The sequence below is a fragment of the Morus notabilis genome, unplaced genomic scaffold (genome assembly GCF_000414095.1).
Source record: "Morus notabilis unplaced genomic scaffold, ASM41409v2 Scaffold946, whole genome shotgun sequence".
In the NCBI taxonomy this organism is placed as follows: Eukaryota; Viridiplantae; Streptophyta; class Magnoliopsida; order Rosales; family Moraceae; genus Morus; species Morus notabilis.
The window spans coordinates 308,170-330,860 of NW_010359240.1; the positions used below are offsets into that span (position 1 = coordinate 308,170).

At 34.9% G+C, this 22,691-nt stretch overlaps 3 protein-coding genes across 3 annotated transcripts; all 3 read right to left on the reverse strand.

Moving 5' to 3' along the window:
* Nucleotides 1-4,966: 4,966 nt before the first annotated feature.
* Nucleotides 4,967-7,958, reverse strand: LOC21400804 (cytochrome P450 716B1). Its single transcript, XM_010093830.1, has 4 exons — nt 7,467-7,958; nt 6,626-7,070; nt 5,553-5,740; nt 4,967-5,269 (listed from the first exon to the last, which is right to left on the reverse strand). Exons 1-4 carry the CDS (start codon nt 7,956-7,958, stop codon nt 4,967-4,969), a joined length of 1,428 nt encoding a protein of 475 aa, XP_010092132.1.
* Nucleotides 7,959-10,087: 2,129 nt separating this feature from the next.
* LOC21400805 (cytochrome P450 716B1) lies at nt 10,088-12,815 on the reverse strand. The gene is made up of 4 exons (XM_010093831.2): nt 12,321-12,815; nt 11,510-11,954; nt 10,569-10,756; nt 10,088-10,390 (listed from the first exon to the last, which is right to left on the reverse strand). Exons 1-4 carry the CDS (start codon nt 12,813-12,815, stop codon nt 10,088-10,090), a joined length of 1,431 nt encoding a protein of 476 aa, XP_010092133.2.
* Nucleotides 12,816-20,310: 7,495 nt separating this feature from the next.
* On the reverse strand, nt 20,311-22,674 carry LOC21400806 (cytochrome P450 716B1). The gene is given in 4 exon segments (XM_024162856.1): nt 20,311-20,633; nt 20,987-21,174; nt 21,364-21,805; nt 21,899-22,674. Coding segments are annotated over 4 exon segments (1,392 nt in total). The 5' UTR covers nt 22,358-22,674; the 3' UTR covers nt 20,311-20,330.
* Nucleotides 22,675-22,691: the final 17 nt, after the last annotated feature.

Genomic DNA, 22,691 nt, shown 5'->3' on the forward strand with positions numbered 1-22,691 from the left:
ATGCCTGGGATAAAATTTGAGTAAAATGAGTGGTTTGATAGAAAGAGTAATTTCAGCATATGGCAGAGTACGGTCAAAGATGTTTTGATTTAGCATGGATTATTGAAAGCGTTGCAAAGAAAGAAGACAGAAAATATGAAAGATGAAGATTGAGAAAAATTGAAAGTGAAAGTAGTAAGCACTATTCGTTTAAGTTTGGCTCTTGAATTGAAATATAGTATTATGAATGAGACATTTTCTTATGAGTTGTGAAAACAATTAGAAAAAGTTTATGTCGGAATCCCTAACAAAGAGATTATATTTGAAGAAACAATTGTATGAGTTGAAGATGGATGAAGAAAGTGATGTTAGAAATCATATAAATAATTTTAATAAGTGCATAACTCAATTGTTAAGTGTAGATGTCAAAATTGATGAGGAAGATAAAGCGATAATTTTGTTGGTCTCCCTACCTAAATCATATGAGATTTTAGTGACTACACTTTAGTTGGAAAGACGATGGTGACTGTAAATCAGGTGTTGACTGTTCTGTTAGAGACTGCAAATATGAAAAAACTTAGTAGTGTGTCTCATAATGAGCAAGTTTTAGTGGCGAAGTCAGATTCAGATAGGGGTAGGAACAAGTCACAAGCGAGATATTATGATAAGAGAGATGATCGTTCCTAATCCCGTCTAAGGAAAGATATTGAGTGCTATTATTGTCATAAGAAGGGACATATTAGGAAAAATTGTGAAGAACTGACGAAGCATCTAGAAGGAAGAAGAAAGCAAGAACCCAAGAGACTTCAGATTCTACAAATGTCGTCGGCGACAGGTGTGATAGTGAAGATGATGTTTTTTCTGTTATCATTGATGAAAATGTTTCTGACTCTTGGATCTTAGATTCTGGATACTCGTTTCATATGTGTCCACATAAAAAGTGATTTAATTATTATAAGTCTTGTAATGCTGGTGTTAGTACATGTGAAGTACTTTGTTGATGACAAATGATTCTAGTGCTAAAGTTGTTATAATAAGTACTATGAATGTGAAGATGTTTGATGGAATTGTGAGGACATTGACAAATTTTACGTATGTTCCTCAACTAAGGAGAAGTTTAATTTCTTTGGGAGCTTTGGACACTTTGGGTTGTGAGTACTATGCGAATGGTGGTTTTATGCAAGTTAAGAGAGGTGATTTAGTAGTCATGAAGGGTGAAAAAGTGAAAAACTTATATAAACTTATTGGGACAATAATTGTAGGTTGGGCTATGAAGGAGAAATCATGACAAGAAAAGTCTTCTTCTATTGTGAAAATGGTTGCAGGAGTGAAAGAGTTCAACAAGATAACAGTTGAAGATGATAAAGACAAGATGGTGAAGACTTGTAGCAGTGAAGATACTTAAGAAGAAGACAGTTTCTCGTGTCAAGTTTGATGAGAGTTTGAACTTGATACATATTTATTTTTGTTAAAGTTTGCATTGTTGATGTGATGACATGTTTCGAGATTGAATACCCAATCGAGTGAGTTGAGAGAATTTGAGTCAATGTGGAGATGATTAGATAAGTGACTCAAATTGGTTCAGAAAAAGTTATTATTTTGTGTTTTTAGGTAAAAAATGTTAAAAATAAACCTATAAAAACAACATGGCTACATTTAAACCCCATTTTTTTATATGATTTTAATAAAAATTACAATAGAAGAGGTTAAGTGAAAATAATTTAAAATTTAAGAATAAAATGAGAGTATTTAAAATTTAAAATGCAAACTGAGAATGTAAATTGGCAGGAGAGTCACTCACATAGACTCTCAGCGATGTAAGCACTTCTTGACACGATAATGTTTCTTATCAAACCTTATAAAAGAAAAGGAAAGAAAACTGATTACTGTTACTTGTTGCTTTCCAAGCCAATGCATCTCAAGGTGAAGATGAACTTGTTTGCCACAGGTCCATGTAGGAAAACTGTTGGTTTACCAAACAGGCTTAGCTTCGAAATTGGGCCAGACGTTTTTATTCTTTCTTGCAGCCATTGTTCTTCTGTGTTGGCGCGCATTGCTCTTAGAAGACCAAGGCTTTGTCCTATTATTGGTATTCCTAGTGAGCCTGGAGGATGCTTTCTTCTTGATCTTCCTCTCCATTTAAAAAGGAAGATTGAGATAAAAAAATAGGAAAATAGTGAATAGTGTAATCATGGTATGTGTATGAGAGAGAGATTAATGAGTTAGGCTCCGTTAATTTTATTAATTTGAGTTTAGAATTTAAATTTTATTACAGTAATTTTTTTTTAAAAATAATCACATTTAATTTTTTTTATTATAATAAAAAATTTTAATATAAAATTATATTTTAATTTAAATTAAAAATTTAAATCAACGAAAATTTACAGACGAACATGCTAAAAGGCTCTGTAGAGCCGTTCAGCTCTGCAGGCACATGGGGTGGGCCCGTGCCCTTGTGGGCCCACATGGGGCCCACTCCATGTGTCTTCAGAGCTGTACGGCTCGAAGAAGCTATTTGTTGCTACTCATTTATTGAAGGGTTTTACTCTTTAGATTTAAAATTCCATTATATATTATGTTTTAACTGGAAACCTAAACCTAAAGGTAGTGATTACTCCTTTAGACTTAAAATTCCATTATATCTTGTGTTTTAACTGGAAACCTAAACCTAAAGGTAGTAACATACGCTTGTTTAGGGAGGTTAGTAGCATATACTATTGTATTTTTCTGGGTTAAGTTTTTACGTCGCACTTCTAATTATAATAGAATATCTTATAGATAGAACAAATTGTGATTACCTTTTACGTGTCACTATCAAACTAGATTATTTTAGTAATTATTGCTGTCATTATATCACGTACAATGAGACAAAAAATCAAATTCAATGATATGCATGAAATACATATTTAATCTGCTATTAGAAAATTTTAACCTTATTTGTATGGACGTTCGTGGAACATTTTAAATTGTCCCACTTATCAATATATGAATATATATGTTATATGATGCTCTCAAAGTTGGCGGCCTTTTGGGAAGTTTTTGGTCATTCGCCTTACTTGTGTGCTTCAGGGGATGGATTTGGCTAGGGCTTTCATCAAAACCGTTTATTAAAACGTTCTAAATTTCATAAAGAATTGCTCAAATTAATAAATATACACATTTTAAAGATATAGTTTAGGCCACCATATCATCCATTCATTATAGAACATAAAATCAAAATCATCCAATAAAGTTAAGAGAAGACTTTAGGGATTAGAGCTGATCGATGATGGGCGGTGCCGCCTTGTTGGGATTCATCGATGCATGATGGAGGTACAAATGTTAAGAACTCGTGACTTGTCTGATGAAAACAAAATAGTGTTGAATTTGTTGGTGTAGTCTAAAATTATGTATATCACATGTACAAAAAAAGATATATCAGAAATTGTAGTAAATAGTAAATTTATAAAACTAAATTAAGTAAACAGTAGATTTTAAAACTATTTGAAGTAAATAGTACTTTATCGTGTAAATTTTTCATTTGTGGCTAGTAAAAAATAATTTACATGCTAAAAAATCTTTATTTACTTAGAAAAAATCTTTTGCTAGTCATAAAAAGAAAATTTATGTGAAAAAACCTTTTTACAATAGTTGTAAAAAAAAATATTTATATAGTAAATTACTATTTACTTCAAATAGTTTTGAAATCTGCTGTTTACTTCAATTATATACTAGAGTCCTGCTATTTTCCACTCCAAACATTTAAATCTAAACCAATTGGATGAGGAGAAATACCATCAAAATCCAATCCAATAATATTTTGTTGTTTTATTATATGTAAGTAGTTGGACAGATTAAGAAAGCTTCTTTGTTTGATTGCAAAAATTTGTGAATAGTCAGGGTCCGTGATAAGTGACAATTAAACAAACATGAACAAAAATTTATGAGTCATGCTTGACAAACATTTCGAAAGAGAAAAAAATATCTTTCTTTTAATAAAATGCTGTCTTTTCTTCTTGTTTGGTTTTTCATGGCTTGCATTAAAAATAATTTTTGTGTTTTACTTCTTATTATTTTTTAATTGGTGTCGTCATTTAGCTTGTTGTCGTTTTTGATTGAGGTCGTTCATTCTTGTGTTGATGTCGTTATCGGTTATAGATAATGCTTTTTTTTTTCTTTTGTTTTTTCACGGGTCCTTGTACGGCATAACCTCCTACCGGAAGTGTTTATTTCTGATAGTTGAACATTTTAAAATTTCATCAAAATAAAAAAAGTATGTAGAATATATAAGTTTTAATACAGATCTAAAGGTTAAAAAAAAGAAGTGTGGTAGTGTATTTCTTGAAAATCCAACGTCCTTCTTTTACCGAAGATTATTATTATTTTGTTGTATTCTGTTGATGTTTCCCATGCGTTGTTGTTTTTCGATTACCATAGTATCTCGATATTATTGTGATTTTTTTTATTGTTGGTTTATAGTGTTATTATTTTTCTTTCATAGTTGATGTTCTTTCTTTCTATTGCATTTTCAAAGTTGCTCTCGTTTGTTGTCATTGTCATTTTACGATATTGATATCATTTGGTTAATTATTGATTTTTCTAATGTCTTTTTTTTTTTTTTTTTTGTAGATATCACTTTGTACATAGTTGCCGCCGTTTATTAAAATGTTCTCCTTTGTAATGTTGTTGTCGTTTATGATATTGGTGTCTTTCTTTTTCAATATTATCAAGAATACAAGATACTTTTGAACTGTTAACGTACCAAAATGATTCATTTATTGTTGTTTTCCCTCAAACTGTCGTTTATTAAGATAATTGTCTTTTTTTTAATGTTCTTCTTTTACGTTGTTTTCTCATAATAACAACACTAAAGAATCGCAAAAAAAAAAAACCACCGGACCAAAGTTTTTGCCGTTGGAGATTGTAACAGAAGGGGGGCATTTTGATTCTTTAAAGCCAGCATGGTCCAACATTTATGTTAACAAAAGATATATATCACAAATGAATTTCACAATGGTCTCTTTTGCATGATTTGAACTGGTAATCCCTGAGCTGGGACTGGAAAGGGATTTCTGCTAAACGAGTTGTCAGCACATAGTTTCCATGTGAACCGTGTGACCAAGTAATGGATTGTGATGAGAGTTTCAATCCTTGCAAATTCATTTCCTGGACACATGCGTGTTCCTCCGCCGAATGCGACGAAACAATACGGCGGAACTGATGATTTGTTCTCAAATCTGTTGGGATCAAATTTGGTTGGTTCCGGGTATATGGCATTGTCCATTTGTGTCATTGATGAAGCCCAGAATATCTGGATAGTAGGAGAGTTCAAAAACGTCAAAGAAAAAAAATAAACAAATAGGGATTTTTTTTTTTTTTTTTTTTTTTTGGGTATGGTACGAAAAAATACCCTACATATATAGGGCAAATGTCAAATTATCAGATCATCTCAGAATCATATTAGATTTTAAAAAATTACGATGATTTAATGAGGTTTGACGAAGAGATGAAGGTTAAACATGTATCATTTGCTATAGGTAGTGTATTTTCATTCTCTAATTAAGTAGAAAATCGAGATTTAGATTTTTACTTACTTGCCACCCTTTAGGGATGAGGTATCCGCCATATTCAATGTCTTTCACAGCTATTCTGGTGCTACCAAAGATCGGAGGAACTATTCTTAGAGTCTCCATTGCAACTCTCCATGTGTACTTCATCTTTGCAAGGTCTTCCCATGTCAGAAATTCACCTGATTTCTTGCTTCTAGCAATCTCTTCTTGTTCTGCAACCCAAAAAGAAAAAAAAGAAGGAAAAAGGAAAATTAAAGGCATGATCACCTTGCATAAGCATTTTCTCAGTAAACATTAGAATCTAGAAAAGGACGCCACTTTGAACGTTTCGTCAGGCAAGAAATTAGACCGCAAACTTTTGATTTTAGAATTTGTAACTCTAAATTTGACAATCATTGACAATGCAGTCCAATTGATAACATATGTCAATTAGTAGACGACGACAATTAGGGTAACATATGCTAAAATTTAAAAGTTGGGAGTTCAACTTGCTAACAAATAAAGGCCCTGTTTATTTCACCGATTCGAGTTTAGAAGTCGAGTTTTACTACAGTAAAAAGCTCTTAGAAACAGTCACATATAACTTTTTTGCTATAGTAAAAAACTTTCACATAAAGTCACATCTCAACTCTAATTATAAACTCGAATCAGCGAACTAAACAAGCCGAAAAAGTATTGGGTGAATTTGTGATAACTGATGGGGCATTACCGTCCATTAATTGACGTATATATATTAGCTATTGTACTAAATTTGCAACAGATTTTCAAATTGGAATCCCTTTAAAGTAAGGGTTCCATTTGGTTCACACGTTCAAGTCAATGATTCTGATTCAATAACGGGAACTTTGTAGGAGAAGAAAATTTTTGAATTCAAATCTTTTATAAGATGAAAAACACTGTAGCCGAATCAGAATCATAAGTTCAAGTATACGTAATAAACGGGGCCTAAATGTTAGGGGTCCAAGTTGCCAAAATACCAAAAATCGTTTAGGAACTTCATTATCCCAGTTTTTAGTAGTTAAATTCTGCGGAGGAAAGAAAACATTGAACTTTAGTCTTTTGGATTATGAGTAAGAAAACGATAGAGTTCTGTTTACCTTGAAGAACAGCTGCATAATTGGAAGGCTCAATAGCTAGAAACCGGATAATGAAAGTAATAAGAATAGATGAAGTGTCATATCCTGCAATCATAACTAGCATAACATTTTGCATAATCTCCTTCTCACTTAATTCGTCTTCTCCGTCTTCATTTCGGAGGCTAAGCAAGCAAGTTATAAGGTCTTGGTGTGGATCAGAAGCACATTTTTCCTTTAGTTCCACTCTCTTTTCATGAATAAGTTGCTTCACCATGTCTTCGACCCTCTTGCTCGCCTTGAGGCTGCGGTTGTAGCGGGTGAAAGGCAAATTAACGGGAACTGACCATATTCCATCAATCATTTGTTGAAAACCTTCCACAAGATTTTTGCTGCGAGTTCCTCTCTCGAGCCCGAAAAGAAGTGAGCACATTATGTTGAAGGTTAGGATCTTCATTAGGGGTAAGACCTATACCGACAGTGCAATAAATTCAACGGTGAGTAACGTTTACCTATTCTCCAAAAAACTTACGACGAGTCAATATTGAAATTTTATATTCTAACACTCTCCCTTTAAGTGTGGGCTAAACAACAAGTAATCATGTCGGCAAATTTTATTTGAACAGGGCTAACGAATTTATATATCTTTTTAAAGAAAACCATGAAACATGTTCAATGACCCACTAAATACAGGAGTTTAAACTCAAAATCTCACACTCTTAAATAATGTTATTAGTTCTTATAAAAGTTGAAACTGTTAGAAAGTGTGCCCATGTTGGATTTTTTTTTTATATTCTAATAGACTCGCATACTCTTTTTTTTTTAATTATTAAACTTTGAACAAAAGAAAGGAAAATTGACTTACTGTTACTTGTTGCTTGCCAAGCCAATGCATCTCAAGGTGCATCCTAATTTCTTCTTCCATTTTCCCCACATATTGCTTCAGTGACTCCGGCTTCAAGAACAACATAAACGCGTTTCTGACTCTCCTATGATCATCTCCATTTAGCTCCAATAAAGAGCGGTCACCTATAATCATCTGGATGGACTTAGGTTGCTGGTTTGCAATGGCACTGCCGCTGCTGGTAAAGATGAACTTGTTTGCCACTTGTCCATGAAGGAAAACTGTTGGCTTACCAAACAGGCTTAGCTTCGAAATCGGACCATACTTTTTGATTCTTTGTTCCAGCCATTTTTCGGCTGTGTTTGCACGCATTGCACTAAGAAGAGCAAGGGTTTGGCCTATTATTGGTATTCCTAGTGAGCCTGGAGGAAGGTTTTTTGTTGATCTTCCTTTCCTTTTAAGGACAAGGAAGATTGAGATGAAAAGTAGGAGAATAGCGAATATGGTAGTCATGGTGTATGTGAATTAGAGAGAGACGGTGTGTGTGAGAGAGAGAGAGAGAGAGAGAGAGAGAGAGAGAGAGAGACCCTTGAAGAATAGGAAACTCCTAGGGTAGGAGCTTATCTAGAAGTGACTATTTTATTTTATTTTATTTTTAGAATGATTAAAGAGGTGACTATTGGTCTGTTTTTGTTGGTATTTGGTACGATATTTTTTTAATGTGGTAATTCCATTTTATAACATAAAAGTTTGTATCATGTAGTAGATACAAACATGAATTCTAAAATTTGTGGTAAGCTTTACTAATTATTGTCTTAAATTAACCAATATAACTATTAAACATGTCATTGATCATATTAAATGACTTATAGTTATATCAATTATTATTCAACACATTAATTCAAATAAGTTATATGAGTTGATAAGATTAACGTGATTAATAAGCGGGTCGTGTTTGTGTCGATATTTTTTGACACATTTCATAAACAAGTTGACACGAACACGGTCCGTTAACACGAACCCAAGCTGACACTAATGATAAGAGCTATGTTTGGAACAAATTTCTTTTTGGCGTTTATTTAGTACCTAATTAGTTGCACAGGCTAAGAAAGCTTGTTTCTTTAAGGGCAAAAATTTATGATTAGTCAGGGTCCATGGTATAGTGACAGCTAAACAAATATAAACAAAAATAGACGAGTCATGCATGACGAACATTTCTAAAGAGAAACATGTCTTTCTTCTAACAGAATGCTGCCTTTTCTCGGTGTTTTGCTCTCGATGGCTTGCATTAAAAATGATTGTTGTGTTTTACTTATCATTTTTCTAATTGGTATCTTCGTTGAGGTTATTGTCGTTTTTGATTGAGGTTGTTGCCATATGAGGTCAACGGTTATATGTAATGCTTTCTTTTAATGTAGATTCTTGTTGTTTTGTTATAATTTCTATTGATGCGCATTGTTGTTTTCAGATTATACTATTATCCTATCTCGATCCTATTGTCATTTTCTTATTGTTGTTTCATAGTATTCATTATTTGAGGTCTTTTACTTAGTTGGTGTTGTTTCTTTCTATTGTCGTTTTACGGTATGATATCATTTGGTTAATTATTGCTTCTTTTTTTTTTTTTTTTTTTTTTTTTTTTTTTTTTGGGGGTTTTGCCCCTTTTTTTAAATTTTTCTTTTTTTTTTTTTTTGCTTTTATTTTTTTTTTTTTTTTTTTTTTTTTTTTTTTTTTTCAGGTAGTTGCGCCCTTTCTTAAAATGTTCTCCTTTCTTATGCCATTGTCATTTATTATATGGGTGCCCTTTTTTCAATTGGCTGTTTTTAGGTACAGTTATTTCTTTTCTAGTCCAAAAATCGTTTTAATTTTGTTGTCGTTTTAGTAGACGATGTCGTTTCTAAGATGCTGAGTTCTGCTTTGGTATGTCATTGTTGTCTTGTGATATTGGTGTTGTTAGGGTAGTATTGTGGCCTTTCTATTTCTTGTTGCCTTTTGAGGCATGTTTTGATTTTGCTGTCATTTTTGAATTTGTTCTTCTTTGTTACTTATGATATTTGTGTCGTTAGATCAATTGCCATTTTTAGTTGATGTCGGTAGAAGGAAGAACAGCAGGCTCGCCAGGCTCAAATTCATTGCTTACACAAAACCCTAAGGGAAAAGGAGACAAGTACCTCTCAGATAGAATGGGTTTTTACTCCTTAATCTTGATTAATATCATTTTATTCAAATACTATATTAGTCAAAAGGATATTAATTAAAAGTAATAGGTAAAAATCTAGACTCATGCACTTCTAAGAGTAAGTTCGGTAATTTTCTCAAAACTCAAGAGTACTTTTTTGTTTTAGCTTAGTACATGGACCAAATTTACCCTTAGTGTCGTTTTCCCTCAAACTGTCGTTTCTTCCGATTGTTGTCGTTTTTTGAAGTTCTTGTTATTTTTATGTTGTTTTCTCATAATAATAACACTTGAACCATTCCTTACATATACATAATACACACACTCACACACACACACATATATGTATGTATGTATGTATGTAAGTTTGAGACTAGTTAAACAACTGGGGTCTTTTGATTCTTTAAAGCAAACATGGTCTTCTAACAAACTGTTAACAGATCAAGAGAGATCACAAGAACAAATTTCACAGCGGTCTCGTTTGCACGATTTGAACTGGTAATCCTTGAGCTGGTACTGGCGTGGGGTCTCTGCTAAAAGAGTTGTCAGCACATAGTTTCCATGTGAACCGCGTGACCAAATAATGGATTGTGATGAGAGTTTCAATCCTTGCAAATTCATTTCCTGGACACATGCGTGTTCCTCCTCCGAATGCGACGAAACAATACGGCGGAACTGATGATTTGTTCTCAAATCTGTTGGGATCAAACTTTGTTGGTTCTGAGTAGATGCTATTGTCCATTTGTGTCATTGATGAAGCCCAGAATAGCTGAATTAGTATAGGTGAGAGCGTTTAGTCCAAAAGGAACAAAGGTAAGAGATTGGTTCAAAAAAGCAAGACAGAGTTCTGAACCGTCAGATCACCTTAAGATCATATTAGAATGAAAGAAAATTGTGACAATTTCACGGAACTTGATGAGGATCTAAAGGTTAAGATTTTGACTTACTTGCCACCCTTTAGGGATGAGGTATCCACCATACTCAATGTCTTTTAGAGTTTTCCTGAAGCTACCAAAGACAGGAGGAACTATCCTCAGAGTCTCCATTGCAACTCTCCACGTGTACTTCATCTTGGCAAGGTCTTCCCACGTCAGAAACTCGCCCGATTTCTTGCTTCTAGCAATCTCTTCTTGTTCTGCAATCACCAAAAAAAAAAAAAAAAAGAGTCACGAACACCTTGCATCAGTGTTCTCTCCGGCAAGAATTTAGCAGAGAAAACCAGCTCTGAACTGTTCTTCATTCACAAGTAAGACCTCAAACTTTTGATTTTGGGGTCTAGAACCTTAAATTTCACATCTTGGCGATGCATCCAATTGATAACAAGTGTAAACTAATGGACGGCAATGAGGGACCAAATGCATGCCAGGGTTCAATTTACCAACCAATGAAAAGTTTTAGGTGAATTTTTGAAAATATATTGGCCATTTCTGCCCACTAATTGACGTCCATTAGCTATTGAACTATAATTGCAACAAATTCTCAAATTTAAACTCCCATTTGCCAAAACTGAAAAAATTGGGATTCAAATTTCCAAATACCAATAAATTTATGGCACAAAACTATAAAAAAAAAAAAAAAAACACTTTAGGTACTTTATTAATATAACATTTTTAGGTTTCGTTCATTTCACCAATTCGAGTTTTCAGTTCAAGTTTTGCTATAGTTAAAAGCTCTCACAAAAAGTCATATCTAACTTTTTTACTACAGTGAAAATTTCTCACATAAAATCACATATCAACTTGAATTGAAAACTCGAATCCGCAAACTGAACGAGGCCTTAATAGTCAAATTTTGTGAAAAGCACACTCACTCACACACACACACACACACACACTTGACTCTAGTCTTCTGGATTTCTAATAAGAAAAAGATAGAGAGTTCTGTTTACCTTGAAGAACAGCTGCATAAATGGAAGGCTCATTAGCTAGAAACCGGATAATGAAAGTAATAAGAACAGATGAAGTGTCATATCCTGCAATCATAACTAGCATAACATTTTGCATAATCTCCTTCTCACTTAATTCTTCTTCTCCGTCTTCATTTTGGAGGCTAAGCAAGCAAGTTATAAGGTCTTGGTGTGGATCAGAAGCACATTTTTCCTTTAGTTCCACTCTCTTTTCATGAATAAGTTGCTTCACCATGGTTTGGATCCTCTTGCTCGCCTTGAGGCTGCGGCTATAGCGGGTGAAAGGCAAATTAACTGGAACTGACCATATTCCATCAATCATTTGTTGAAAACCTTCCACAAGAATTTCACTGCGAATTCCTCGCTCGAGCCCGAAAAGAAGAGAACACATTATGTTGAAAGTGAGGATCTTCATCAGGGGCAAGACCTATACAAGTAGTACAACAACTTTACTAACATAATTTCATGCAATTTACCGATTCTCTCTAAAACTTAAGACATGAATATTAAAAGAAAATCATGAAATATGTTAAATGGAGCGACACGGGGATATTTTCTATAGAAATTGTGGTGTACAAATACAGGAATTTGAACTCAGGACCTCCTATTTTGAGATTATGCTATATGTTTTTTCAAAAGTTTACACTATTAAAAGGTGTGCTAATACTGGATTCTATATTCTAATAGACTCATATATTCTTTTAATGATATTGTAAGCATTTCATTTTCTGGACTCATTGGCTTCTTATTAAAACCTTATATAAAAATAAAAGGAAAGAAATTATTGACTTACTGTTACTTGTTTCTTCCCAAGCCAATACATCTCAAGGTGCATCCTAATTTCTTCTTCCATTTTTCCCACATACTGCTTTAGTGACTCTGGCTTTAAGAACAACGTAAGCGCATTTCTGACTCGCCTGTGATCATCGCCGCCTAGCGCTAATAAAGTCTGATCGCCGATAATCATCTGGATGGACTTAGTTTGCTGGTTCGCAATGGCGCTGCCATCGCTGGTAAAGATGAACTTGTTTGCAGCATGTCCATGAAGGAAAACTGTTGGTTTACCAAAAAGGCTTAGCTTTGAAATTGGACCATACTTTTTGATTCTTTTTTCCAGCCATTTTTCGGCTGTGTTGTCACGCATAGCTCTTAGAAAACCAAGGCTTTGTCCTATTATTGGTATTCCCAGTGAGCCTGGAGGAAGAAGCTTTCTTCTTGATCTTCCTCTCCTTGTAAGGAGAAGGAAGATTGAGATGACAAATAGGAAAATAGTGAATAGGGTAATCATGGTATATGTGTATTAGAGAGAGAGAGAGAGAGAGAGAGAGAGAGAGAGAAATTAGAAGAGGGCTTGAAGAGCATGAAACTCTTATACTAGAGTAGGAATTTATAGAAGTGATTTTGGTCCATTTTTGTTGGTATTTGGTAGGGTATATTCTTACCCTTTAGCCTGAAAATTCCATTCTATCTTTTGTTTTAACTGAAAACTAAAAGCTATGAAACGCTTGTTTTGAGAAATGAATATACACTACGGTATTTGCAAGGTTGAGTTATTACGTAGCACTAATAAAATTTTTTTTTTTATGAAAGTACCAAATTTGATATATATATATATATATATATCTATTTGTCACTGATCCATATCAGATTACTTCAGTAATACCACATTTTAGTATGAAAAATGACAAAAAAAAAAAAAGGAAAATTCAATGCTAGGTATGAAATACCTCTTTTTTATTCATTCTATAAAAATAATCCTAAGTTGTCCTACGTATCTGTTTTTAAAAAGTTATTTTGTACTTGTTTACTTCTTCATCTCATCATGGTAGCTTCCGCCCAATCTTGTCGTCGGGTAAGGTTAATCTGTTAGAGATATGGCCAAATCCTTGAAGACGTTCAATTCTATATTGAACCTCAAGTCACTAGTGGAATGGCGGTAAAAATTTAGGTATGAAAAAGAAAAAAGACAAGTGTCTCAACGTGCCGATACTATGATGAGAACTATGTTCCATTTTTTTTTTTTTTTTTTTTTGGGTGCTTATTTAGCACGCCGAAAATTAGGTGAATGGCCAAGTTTAACCAGCCCTTTTTAAACTAATGGCCGAAATATTTTTAGGTAAATGATAATTCTTTTTACGATCATGGTGTGTCACTGAAAAAACCAATAGTTTATCCATGATAAATTGGTAAATTATTAATTAGATTGGTTAATTACTTACTAATATTGGTCAATTAATGATAAGTCACCAAGTCAATCTATGATACACCACCAAGTCAATCAGTGATAAACCTATTTGTGTTGATTTACCGTGATTTATCTCCTATTTGTTCTAGTGGATGCAATCATTTTCTTAATTTTATAAAACTGCGGTCCTTTAAAAAAATAGCTCAAAAACCGTAAAATTTTGCATAGACTAAGAAAGGGTCCATGGTATAGTGACAACTGAGCACATTTGAACAAAAATAAATGAGTGATGACGAGCATTTCGAAAGAGAAAACATATCTTTCTTCTTACGAATGCTGCCTTTTCCCCTTGTCTAGTTCTTGTTGGCTTGCATTAAAAATGATTGTTGTGTTTTTACTTCTTGTCATATTATTGTTGTGTTTTTACTTCTTGTCATATTATTGTTGTGTTTTTACTTCTTGTCATATTATTGTTGTGTTTTTACTTCTTGTCATATTATTGTTGTGTTTTTACTTCTTGTCATTTTTCTGAATATTGCTGTCGTTTTTTAGCATGTTGTCGTTTTTTATTGAGGTTGTTGTTATGTCGATGTTATTATTAGGGTTAATCTCACAAATGGTTCTTAAGGTTTACCCTCAATCCCATTTTAGTCCCTAACTTTGAAAACGTCTCACATTTGGTCCTTTAGAATTTACTCTGTTTCAGTTTCGGTCCTTCTGTTAGCTTGGTGTTAAATATTTGACAGAATTTGTATCAATTAGGGACTAAAATTGGAAATATATAAAGTTTAGGGACTGAACAAAAAACAAAAAATTTCCATAGATAGTCCCAAATTTTAGTTGTTTTTAATTTTGATTTCTAATTTAGACGGATTCTATCAAATTTTAACACTTACGTAACGGAAGGAACGAAACTAAACAAAATAATACCTTAAAGACCAACTGTGAAACGTTTGCAACTTTAGAAACTAAAATGTGTTTGAGGATAAACCTCAAAGATCATTTGTAGAATTAACCCTTATTATTATAGGGTAAAGCTACAGATAATACTTTCATTTATTGTATATTGTTGCTGTTTTGTTAATTTCAATTGATTTTTCCCATGAATTGTTGCTTCAAAATATTACCATATCTCAATTATATTGTTATTTTTTTTATTATTTTTGTAGAGGTCGGAGTTTCACTGTATAATGTAAAAAGTGCAATTACAATGGCGAAAGAAAAAAAAAAGATGAGAGGAGAAGAGGATTTAAAGAGAAAATCTAGAGAGAAAGGGAGAGAATGAGCAGAATAAGGTTCTCCTAATTCGTGGTAGCAATCCTCTATTTACAGAAGATGATTTTGAGCCTCCTTACTTTCTCAATTCTTGAGTGGATTCGTGGTTGACCGGTAGAAAAGGTAGTTTCCTTATATGGTTTCAGTTGAATTTCATCATCCCTTGTTTCCTAATTGATTTAAGGATGCTTGCTCTTCAAGTTTGATTCAATTCTAGTTCGTATTGTCTGATTTAGTTAATTTGGTCTTAGTGGCTTAAAAAGAATTTTCTTTCCTTATTTTTCTGTGGTGGTCTCCACGAGTCTCCTGTCATCATACTTCTCTATACTTCTCCGGTCTACGTTTTCTCTCGAGTCGATCTGCGGCCATTTGATTCCAGTCAAAATTATTCATAAATTATTGTACACGTGCACAACGATGATCATGGTGTTGATTTCAATGCTACTATTTTTATTGTTCTTTTTATGTAACTCATATTGTCATAGTTTATGCCTTTTTTGTTACATTTTTTTTTGCTGAATAATGTCGTCCTCATAAATAGAATTGCTCTCGTTTGTTATGCCATTGTCGTTTTACGCGATGTTGATATCATTTGGTTAGCTATCGCTTTTTCTAGTCCATTCTTTTTGGCATCGTTTTAGAGTTTCCCTCGTTTCTTAAAATGTTTTGTGTTCTCCTGTGTTATGTCATTGTCGTTTATGATTTTAGTGTCCGTTTTTAAATTGTCCTTTCTTAGGTACAACCGTAGTAACGTTAGAGATGCAAGAATGGGCCGGCCCGGCCCGGCACATTCTTCTTAGGCCCACGTGGGCCGTGGGCCGGGCCGGCCCGGCCCACGAACTATGTGGGCCGGGCCGGCCCATATATGAATTACCTCAGCCCGGCCCAATCCACGTGCCAACTTTACGTGGGCCAGGCCGGGCCGTACCGTGGGCCAGGATGGGCCGTGCTGTGGGTCTTGAATGGGCTGGCCCATATTGGCCCATCATGAGTTTAGATGGGCTGGCCCATTCAAGACCCATCTTGGCCCATCATGGGTTTAGATGGGCCAGCCCATCTATGCATGTAATTTTTAATTTTTTTTTATTTTTAAACAAGTTAACAAAAATAAATGTTTGAATAGTCAATGAGAATATGAAAAGATATATTTTATTTACGATTGCCTCATTAAAAACTTTTCTAAGGAAAACCAGTAGGATAAAACCTTAGTAAGAAAAAAAGAGTACAATCAGAATAATTATACATAAGATGTTTACAAAATTACCAAAACAAAGAAAAAAACATAAAAAAAATAGATATTGTTCGTAATTACAATGTATTACTCCAAGTGAGAGTATCAGAAATGTATAAATTTTCAAAATCATCAACCCAATCATCTTGAACTTGTTGGCTTCTTCTGCAAGCATCCTCCTAATTTTTGACGCACATTACTGCCTCCAGAATATTGTCACTCAATCATGCACGCCGTTCATCAAGTACTCTACCACTGCAATTAAATACTTGTTCACTTGCAACTGTGGACACTGGTATGGTTAGTATATCCTGTGTCATTCTAGAGAGCACAGGAAAAGTTCTTGACTGTGATCTCCAAAATGACAAAATATCAAACTTATTGAAATCATGACCACCACCTTGTTCATTGAAAATGAATGCCGCAAAATTTGTTTCCAGATAGTTTTCTAACTCACTACGTGCTGAAGATGTGGATGACGCACCGAAACCAAATTCGGTGTAGCTAATCATACTTTCTCATGAAGAACCATGTGGTATAGATGTAGTACTCGCTAAAGGTGTAAGGGACATTGTTTGGCCTCCTCCATATTTTTCGTTATATGCAGTAAATAAAGTGTTAACTTTTACTTGCACATTTTGAATGGTTATGATGTCAGAATGCACCTTCAGTTTTTTTCCAAACAATAATTTTTTCTCTTTTCCAGACAATTTCCTCTTTCTTTCTCCCACAAAATAATTATATATATATATATATATACATATTAGATGTATAGTATTTTGATGTGATAATACATGACTTACAGTATCAATTTTACTTCTTAGAAACATGCAGTAAATAAAGTGTTAACTTTTACTTGCACATTTTGAATGGTTATGATGTCAGAATGCACCTTCAGTTTTTTTCCAAACAATAATTTTTTCTCTTTTCCAGACAATTTCCTCTTTCTTTCTCCCACAAAATAATTATATATATATATATATACATATTAGATGTATAGTATTTTGATGTGATAATACATGACTTACAGTATCAATTTTACTTCTTAGAAACAAAACACGTCTATAAATAATTTTTCTGGTCCGGCCCATAGTGGGCCTAGATGGGCCCATCTGGGCTGGCCCATTGTGGGCTTAGACAGGCCCGTTTGGGCCGGGCCATTTTGGGCCTAGACGGACTGGGCTGGGCCGGCCTATCATGGGCCTAAACGGGCCGGCTCAGCCCGGCCTGGCCCATGATTTTTCACGGGCCGGCCCATGGGCCGATATAAGTTGGCCCAGCCCAACCCACCAATATTTATGGGTTGGGTCGTGCCTTGAACAGTGTCAGGCCGTGTCGGCCTGGCCCGTCACTATATCAGGATGGGCCTAGACCGGCCCATAGACTCCGGCCCATTGTTGCATCTCTAAGTAACGTATAGTCGTCTCTTTTTCTAGTTCCTGTGGTATTTATTTTGTCGTCCCTTTTATTACTTTGTTACAACTTTTCACGGCCTTGCTTTCTTTTCATTACGTAAGCGTGCGACCTTAGCACTTCCCGGTACTAAGTCAGCCAAAATTCACCAAAACTCACTAGACTTGGCAAGGAGCAATGAAAAGCTAAGTCAAGACACCAAGAGAAAGCTTTTGAATGTTAAAGAAAGTGGACTTCTATTAGTAAGTGAAAGTTTACAAGCTTGGAAGATTGAATATGAATGAAGGAGTTTCCCCTATTTATAGGCCCTTGGCCTCCTAAGGTAGATTCTAGAATTCCGTGGAAAAGTGATTAGTCTAGAAAATTCTAATGGCTTCCGAAGTCTTTCAAAGAATTTTAGGGCTTCTAGAGAATTTCAGATACTTCTAGATTCTTCCAAAGCTCCAGATCGTGATGGAGACTTTTATAATATTAGAGAACCTTATAGAAAATACTTGATTTTTCTAGAATTTTCTAGAGTGTTCTAACCTTTAAGAATATTCTAGAGAATCCTAGAGTCTTCACGAACCTCCGAGAGCTAGGATGGGGCAAAATTATGCATCTTGTGACATTCTGCCTCACCTAAGCTCGTGAGGCCCTCGTCGCGTCTTCTTCCTAAAACTGCCGAATATGATCCTTGAATTGCTAAAGTGCATCTTGTGACATTCTAAGTACCTCTTGTGACATTATCGAAGGAAGTTATCGAGTAGGGTCATCCATGTCTTTGTCATACAGTTTCAAGAGACTAACATGAAAAACCGGATGAATCTTGAGTTTAGGAGGTGGTTGGAGTTGGAATTGTTTGTCTTCTAAAAGTGTTCTTTGCCTGCCTTTGACGCTTTGTTCAAGTAGGCTCGAGCTAACTCAGCTTGCTCATGCCATGACTTTGCAAACTTGAATGTGGCTAGACTCTTGCCTTCATAGCTTGTGGCAAGATACTTTGGATTTTTTCATCGATTCGAGTTTAAAATTTAAGTTTTGCTATAGTAAAAAACTCTCAGAAATAGTCACATTTAACTTTTTTACTACAGTAAAAAGCTCTCACATAAAGTCACATCTCAACTCGAATTAAAAAATTCGAATCAGCAAACTAAACGGGCCATTAATTGGTTGCCTCACTCCTTTGAAGGTTGGAAGAGAATTGGGCCACATCAAGCAACTTTGCCCAATCACGTTAGTTGGCACTCGCATAGTGCCTCAGTTACAACTCCAGGAGTGCATTGATGCTCTCTGTTTGGGCTGTTGTTTGTGTAATTATTGCTTTTCTAGTTTGTATTGCTTGTTGAGATGTCGTTTCATTTATCTGTTACTTTTTAGATGATTTTTATTTTTTTTATTTTTATTGTTGTCTTCTAAAAGTGTTCTTTTATATGTCAGTGTCTATGGTATTCGTGTTGTCATAAATCAATTGTCTCTATTTTAGTTAATGTCGTTATCCTGTTATTATTTTTTCGTTTTTGTAATTTAGAAGCAAAAAAAGTAGGATCACTAGTTGAGGTAAAAGTTTAGGCCATCCGGTCATACCCGAGCTTGACAACTTGAATGGGATATTCGGGCTGGCTCTGCCTAACCCTAAAAGGAGGAACGCCGACCCAACTCAATCTTAAAGCCCAATGGGTTAGGGCCATGAATAGGCCGGTCCATACTTCTACAGGGAAAATTAAAATTTATATTTATAATAAGAGCATTTCGGGCCGCCTGCTAGGTTTGAAAAAAAGTTTTGGGTCTAAAGTATTAGACCAACCCAACCTAGAGGTTCGGACCTGGATTGAATTAATAGTAAGTTTCAAGCTGACTTGTTTAGTCCTACTCAAACTTACAGCTTTACTCGTCAGGCTCAAGTGCTCAAAGGCCAAGCAGATTTTGGGATGGCTTAATTAAAATAATGAAAGCACTCTTAAATTAATTGACACTATTTGACTAGTTAGGGAGTTCTGCCAATTAAAGGTGCAATTAATTTTTGGAGTTAGTGGAAGTTTAAAGATCTTGTCTTGGCGGGAAAGCTCAAAAGCATTGAATTTATTTTTGGGAATTTAGTTTATATTTATTTTAAGGTTTAGTTGTTAAGTTGTAGAGCCTAATTAAAGCCTCGATAATTATTGCCTTTTGAAGAAGAATTCGCGGATCAACCTTTGTAAATTCATGGCGACAAATTAGTCCAATTAAAGATAGTTTAGAAATTTCACACTTGTAAATTCAGTTCGGGAGGAGGGAAGGGGATGGGGGGTCATTACAGAGGTTAGAAAATACCCAGAGAGTTACAAGATATGTGATTTTTGCTGGTAAACTTCTTAAGCATAATCCCACATTAAAGCGTCTAATTCTTAAGATTAGGATAAAAGTTTGGGCTTATTTTTGTGTATATATTTGGGACAATTTGTACATATGTTTCTTCTTTGTGTTTTGAAACATACTGCCTAATTCGTACTTGATCACACATTTACTTTGAGTTTACTATGAGATGCAAATGATAAACCTGTTAATTTACATTTCAAAGTCAACTATTGACCCCAAAATGGTACAATTTTAACAACCACCAAAATACATTTTACATTTTTTCTAACCTCAAATTGCAAGGTATAAAATAGTGAGTAAGCCAAACCATGATCACCAATCACCATATTCCACTGTGGTATTAGAAGAGAAACAAGAATAAACTTTTACAGTGGTTTCTTGGGCATGATTTCCACCGGTAATCCCTGAGCTGGTACTGGCATGGGATCTCTGCTAAAAGAGTTGTCTGCACATAACTTCCATGTGAACCGTGTGACCAAATAATGGATTGTAATGAGAGTTTCAATCCTTGCAAACTCATTCCCTGGACACATGTGTGTTCCTCCTCCGAATGCGACGAAGCAATACGGCGCAACTGAGGCTTGGTCTTCAAATCTGTTGGGATCAAATTTTGTTGGTTTTGAGTATATGGTGTTGTCCATTTGTGTCATTGATGAAGCCCAAAATATCTGTATAGGTAAAGGTTGAGTTATTAGAATTATAACAGAAGAAATGTAGTTGAAAAGGGAAGGGAACGAAAAGGAAAAATGGATTGAGAAATATTCAAGGGTACCTTTGTTACCTTGTGTGTTAGGTTTATTCAGAAAGTGTACATGATTTTTTTATCTCATCAAATGTATTCACAAATTCATATCTTTTCTTGGTCAGCATTCGATTTATTGACTAAGAGAAGGTACGAACTCATGTATAAAACATTATTTGAATATATTTGATGAGATAAAAAACTGAGGGTATATTTTTCTGAATACACTTAAAACATACAAAAACATAAATAACCCAATATTGAAAGGTTTTGACTTACTTGCCACCCTTTAGGGATGAGGTATCCACCATATTCAATGTCTTTTAGAGCTTTCCTGAAGCCACCAAAGACAGGAGGAACTATCCTCAAAGTCTCCATAGCAACTCTCCATGTGTATTTCATCTTTGCAAGGTCTTCCCAAGTCAGAAATTCACCAGATTTCTTGCTTTGAGAAATCTCTTCTTGTTCTGCAATCGCAAAATACATGGCATCATCACCTTGCATCAGCGTTCTTTCAAGCAAGAATTAGCTAAGGAAACTGATGTGTTTCGAATATTTACAATCCTGGTTTTTAACAGTCGGATGCTGAGAAAAAAACCTTTTAAGCTTTAATCTTTCGGATTTCAATCAAGAAAGAGATGGAGAGTTCAGTTTACCTTGAAGAACAGCTTCATAAATGGAAGGCTCATTAGCTAGAAACCGTAAAATAAAAGTAATCAGAACAGAAGATGTGTCATGTCCTGCAATCATGACTAGCATAACATTGTGCAAAATCTCCTTCTCCGTCATCACATCTTCGTCTTCTTCATTTCGGAAGCTAAGCAAGCAAGTGATGAGGTCTTAGTGTGGAGAAGCGCCTTTCTGCTTCAACTCCCCTCTCTTTTCATGTATGAGTTTCTTTAATATGTTTTGGACCTTTTTGCTTGCGTTAAGGCTGCGATTGTAACGCGTAAAGGGCAAATTAACAGGGACCGACCACATTCCTTCTATCATTTGTTGAAAACAGTCTATAAGTTTGTCTCTGCGAGCTCCTCTTTCGAGGCCAAAAAGAAGAGAGCATATTATATTGAAAGTGAGGACCTTCATCAGGGGAAGTACCTATAATAGCAGCCCAAAACCTTTCTTGAGTAACCTTTGGTTGACTTGTTATTGTTGCTTATTAAACAAATCAGGAACAAAAAACCAACTTACTGTTACTTGTTGCTTTCCAAGCCAATGCATCTCAAGGTGCTTCCTGATTTCTTCTTCCATTTTCCCCACGTATTGCTTCAGTGACTCCGGCTTCAAGAACAGCATGAGCGCATTTCTGACTCGCCTGTGATCATCACCGCTTAGCTCTAACAAATTCCGGTCACCGAGAATCATCTGGATGGACTTAGTTTGCTGGGTCGTAATGGCGCTGCCGTCGCTGGTGAAGATGAACTTGTTTGCAGCATGGCCATGAAGGAAAACTGTTGGCTTACCGAACAGGCTTAGCTTCGAAATTGGACCATACTTTTTTATTCTTTCTTCCAGCCATTTTTCTGCTGTATTCGCTCGCATTGCTCTTAGAAGACCGAGGCTTTGGCCAATTATCGGTATTCCTAGCGAGCCTGGAGGAAGCTTTCTCATTGATTTTCCTCTCCTTGTGAGGAGAAGGAAGATTGACATGAGGAACAGAAAAATAGTGAATAGGGTACTCAGGTATATCGTATGAGAGGGGTATGGAGCTGAGAAGAAGCCTTGAAGAGCGTGGAAAGTTGTCTTGAACTATCGTGGGAGTTTATTTCAATCTATTATTGTTGGTATTTGGCAGGGTATATTTTTTTCCCTTTAACCTGAAAATTCCCTCTTATCTTTCTGTGTTATAGGAGAACTAAAACTAAAACTAAAGTATTATGCAAAGAAGCTTGTAGGAGAGAGACTAGAAAACCTCTTTTGTTATGGTTCAATTATTGGTCAATGTTCAAGTTCCATAGGATAGTGACAACTAGATATGACAAAC

What these genes read in the sequence shown, in the direction of transcription:
- LOC21400805 (XM_010093831.2), bottom strand. Translation starts at nt 12,815, where the DNA reads ATGATTACCCTATTCACTATTTTCCTATTTGTCATCTCAATCTTCCTT. An exon ending in TTGGGAAGAAACAAGTAACA is followed by an intron (nt 11,955 to 12,320) that starts GTAAGTCAATAA and finishes CTACTTGTATAG; the next exon opens with GTCTTGCCCCTGATGAAGAT. An exon ending in TTATGCAGCTGTTCTTCAAG is followed by an intron (nt 10,757 to 11,509) that starts GTAAACAGAACT and finishes TGGTGATTGCAG; the next exon opens with AACAAGAAGAGATTGCTAGA.
- LOC21400804 (XM_010093830.1), bottom strand. Translation starts at nt 7,958, where the DNA reads ATGACTACCATATTCGCTATTCTCCTACTTTTCATCTCAATCTTCCTT. An exon ending in TTATGCAGCTGTTCTTCAAG is followed by an intron (nt 5,741 to 6,625) that starts GTAAACAGAACT and finishes TTTGGGTTGCAG; the next exon opens with AACAAGAAGAGATTGCTAGA. An exon ending in TCATCCCTAAAGGGTGGCAA is followed by an intron (nt 5,270 to 5,552) that starts GTAAGTAAAAAT and finishes CCTACTATCCAG; the next exon opens with ATATTCTGGGCTTCATCAAT.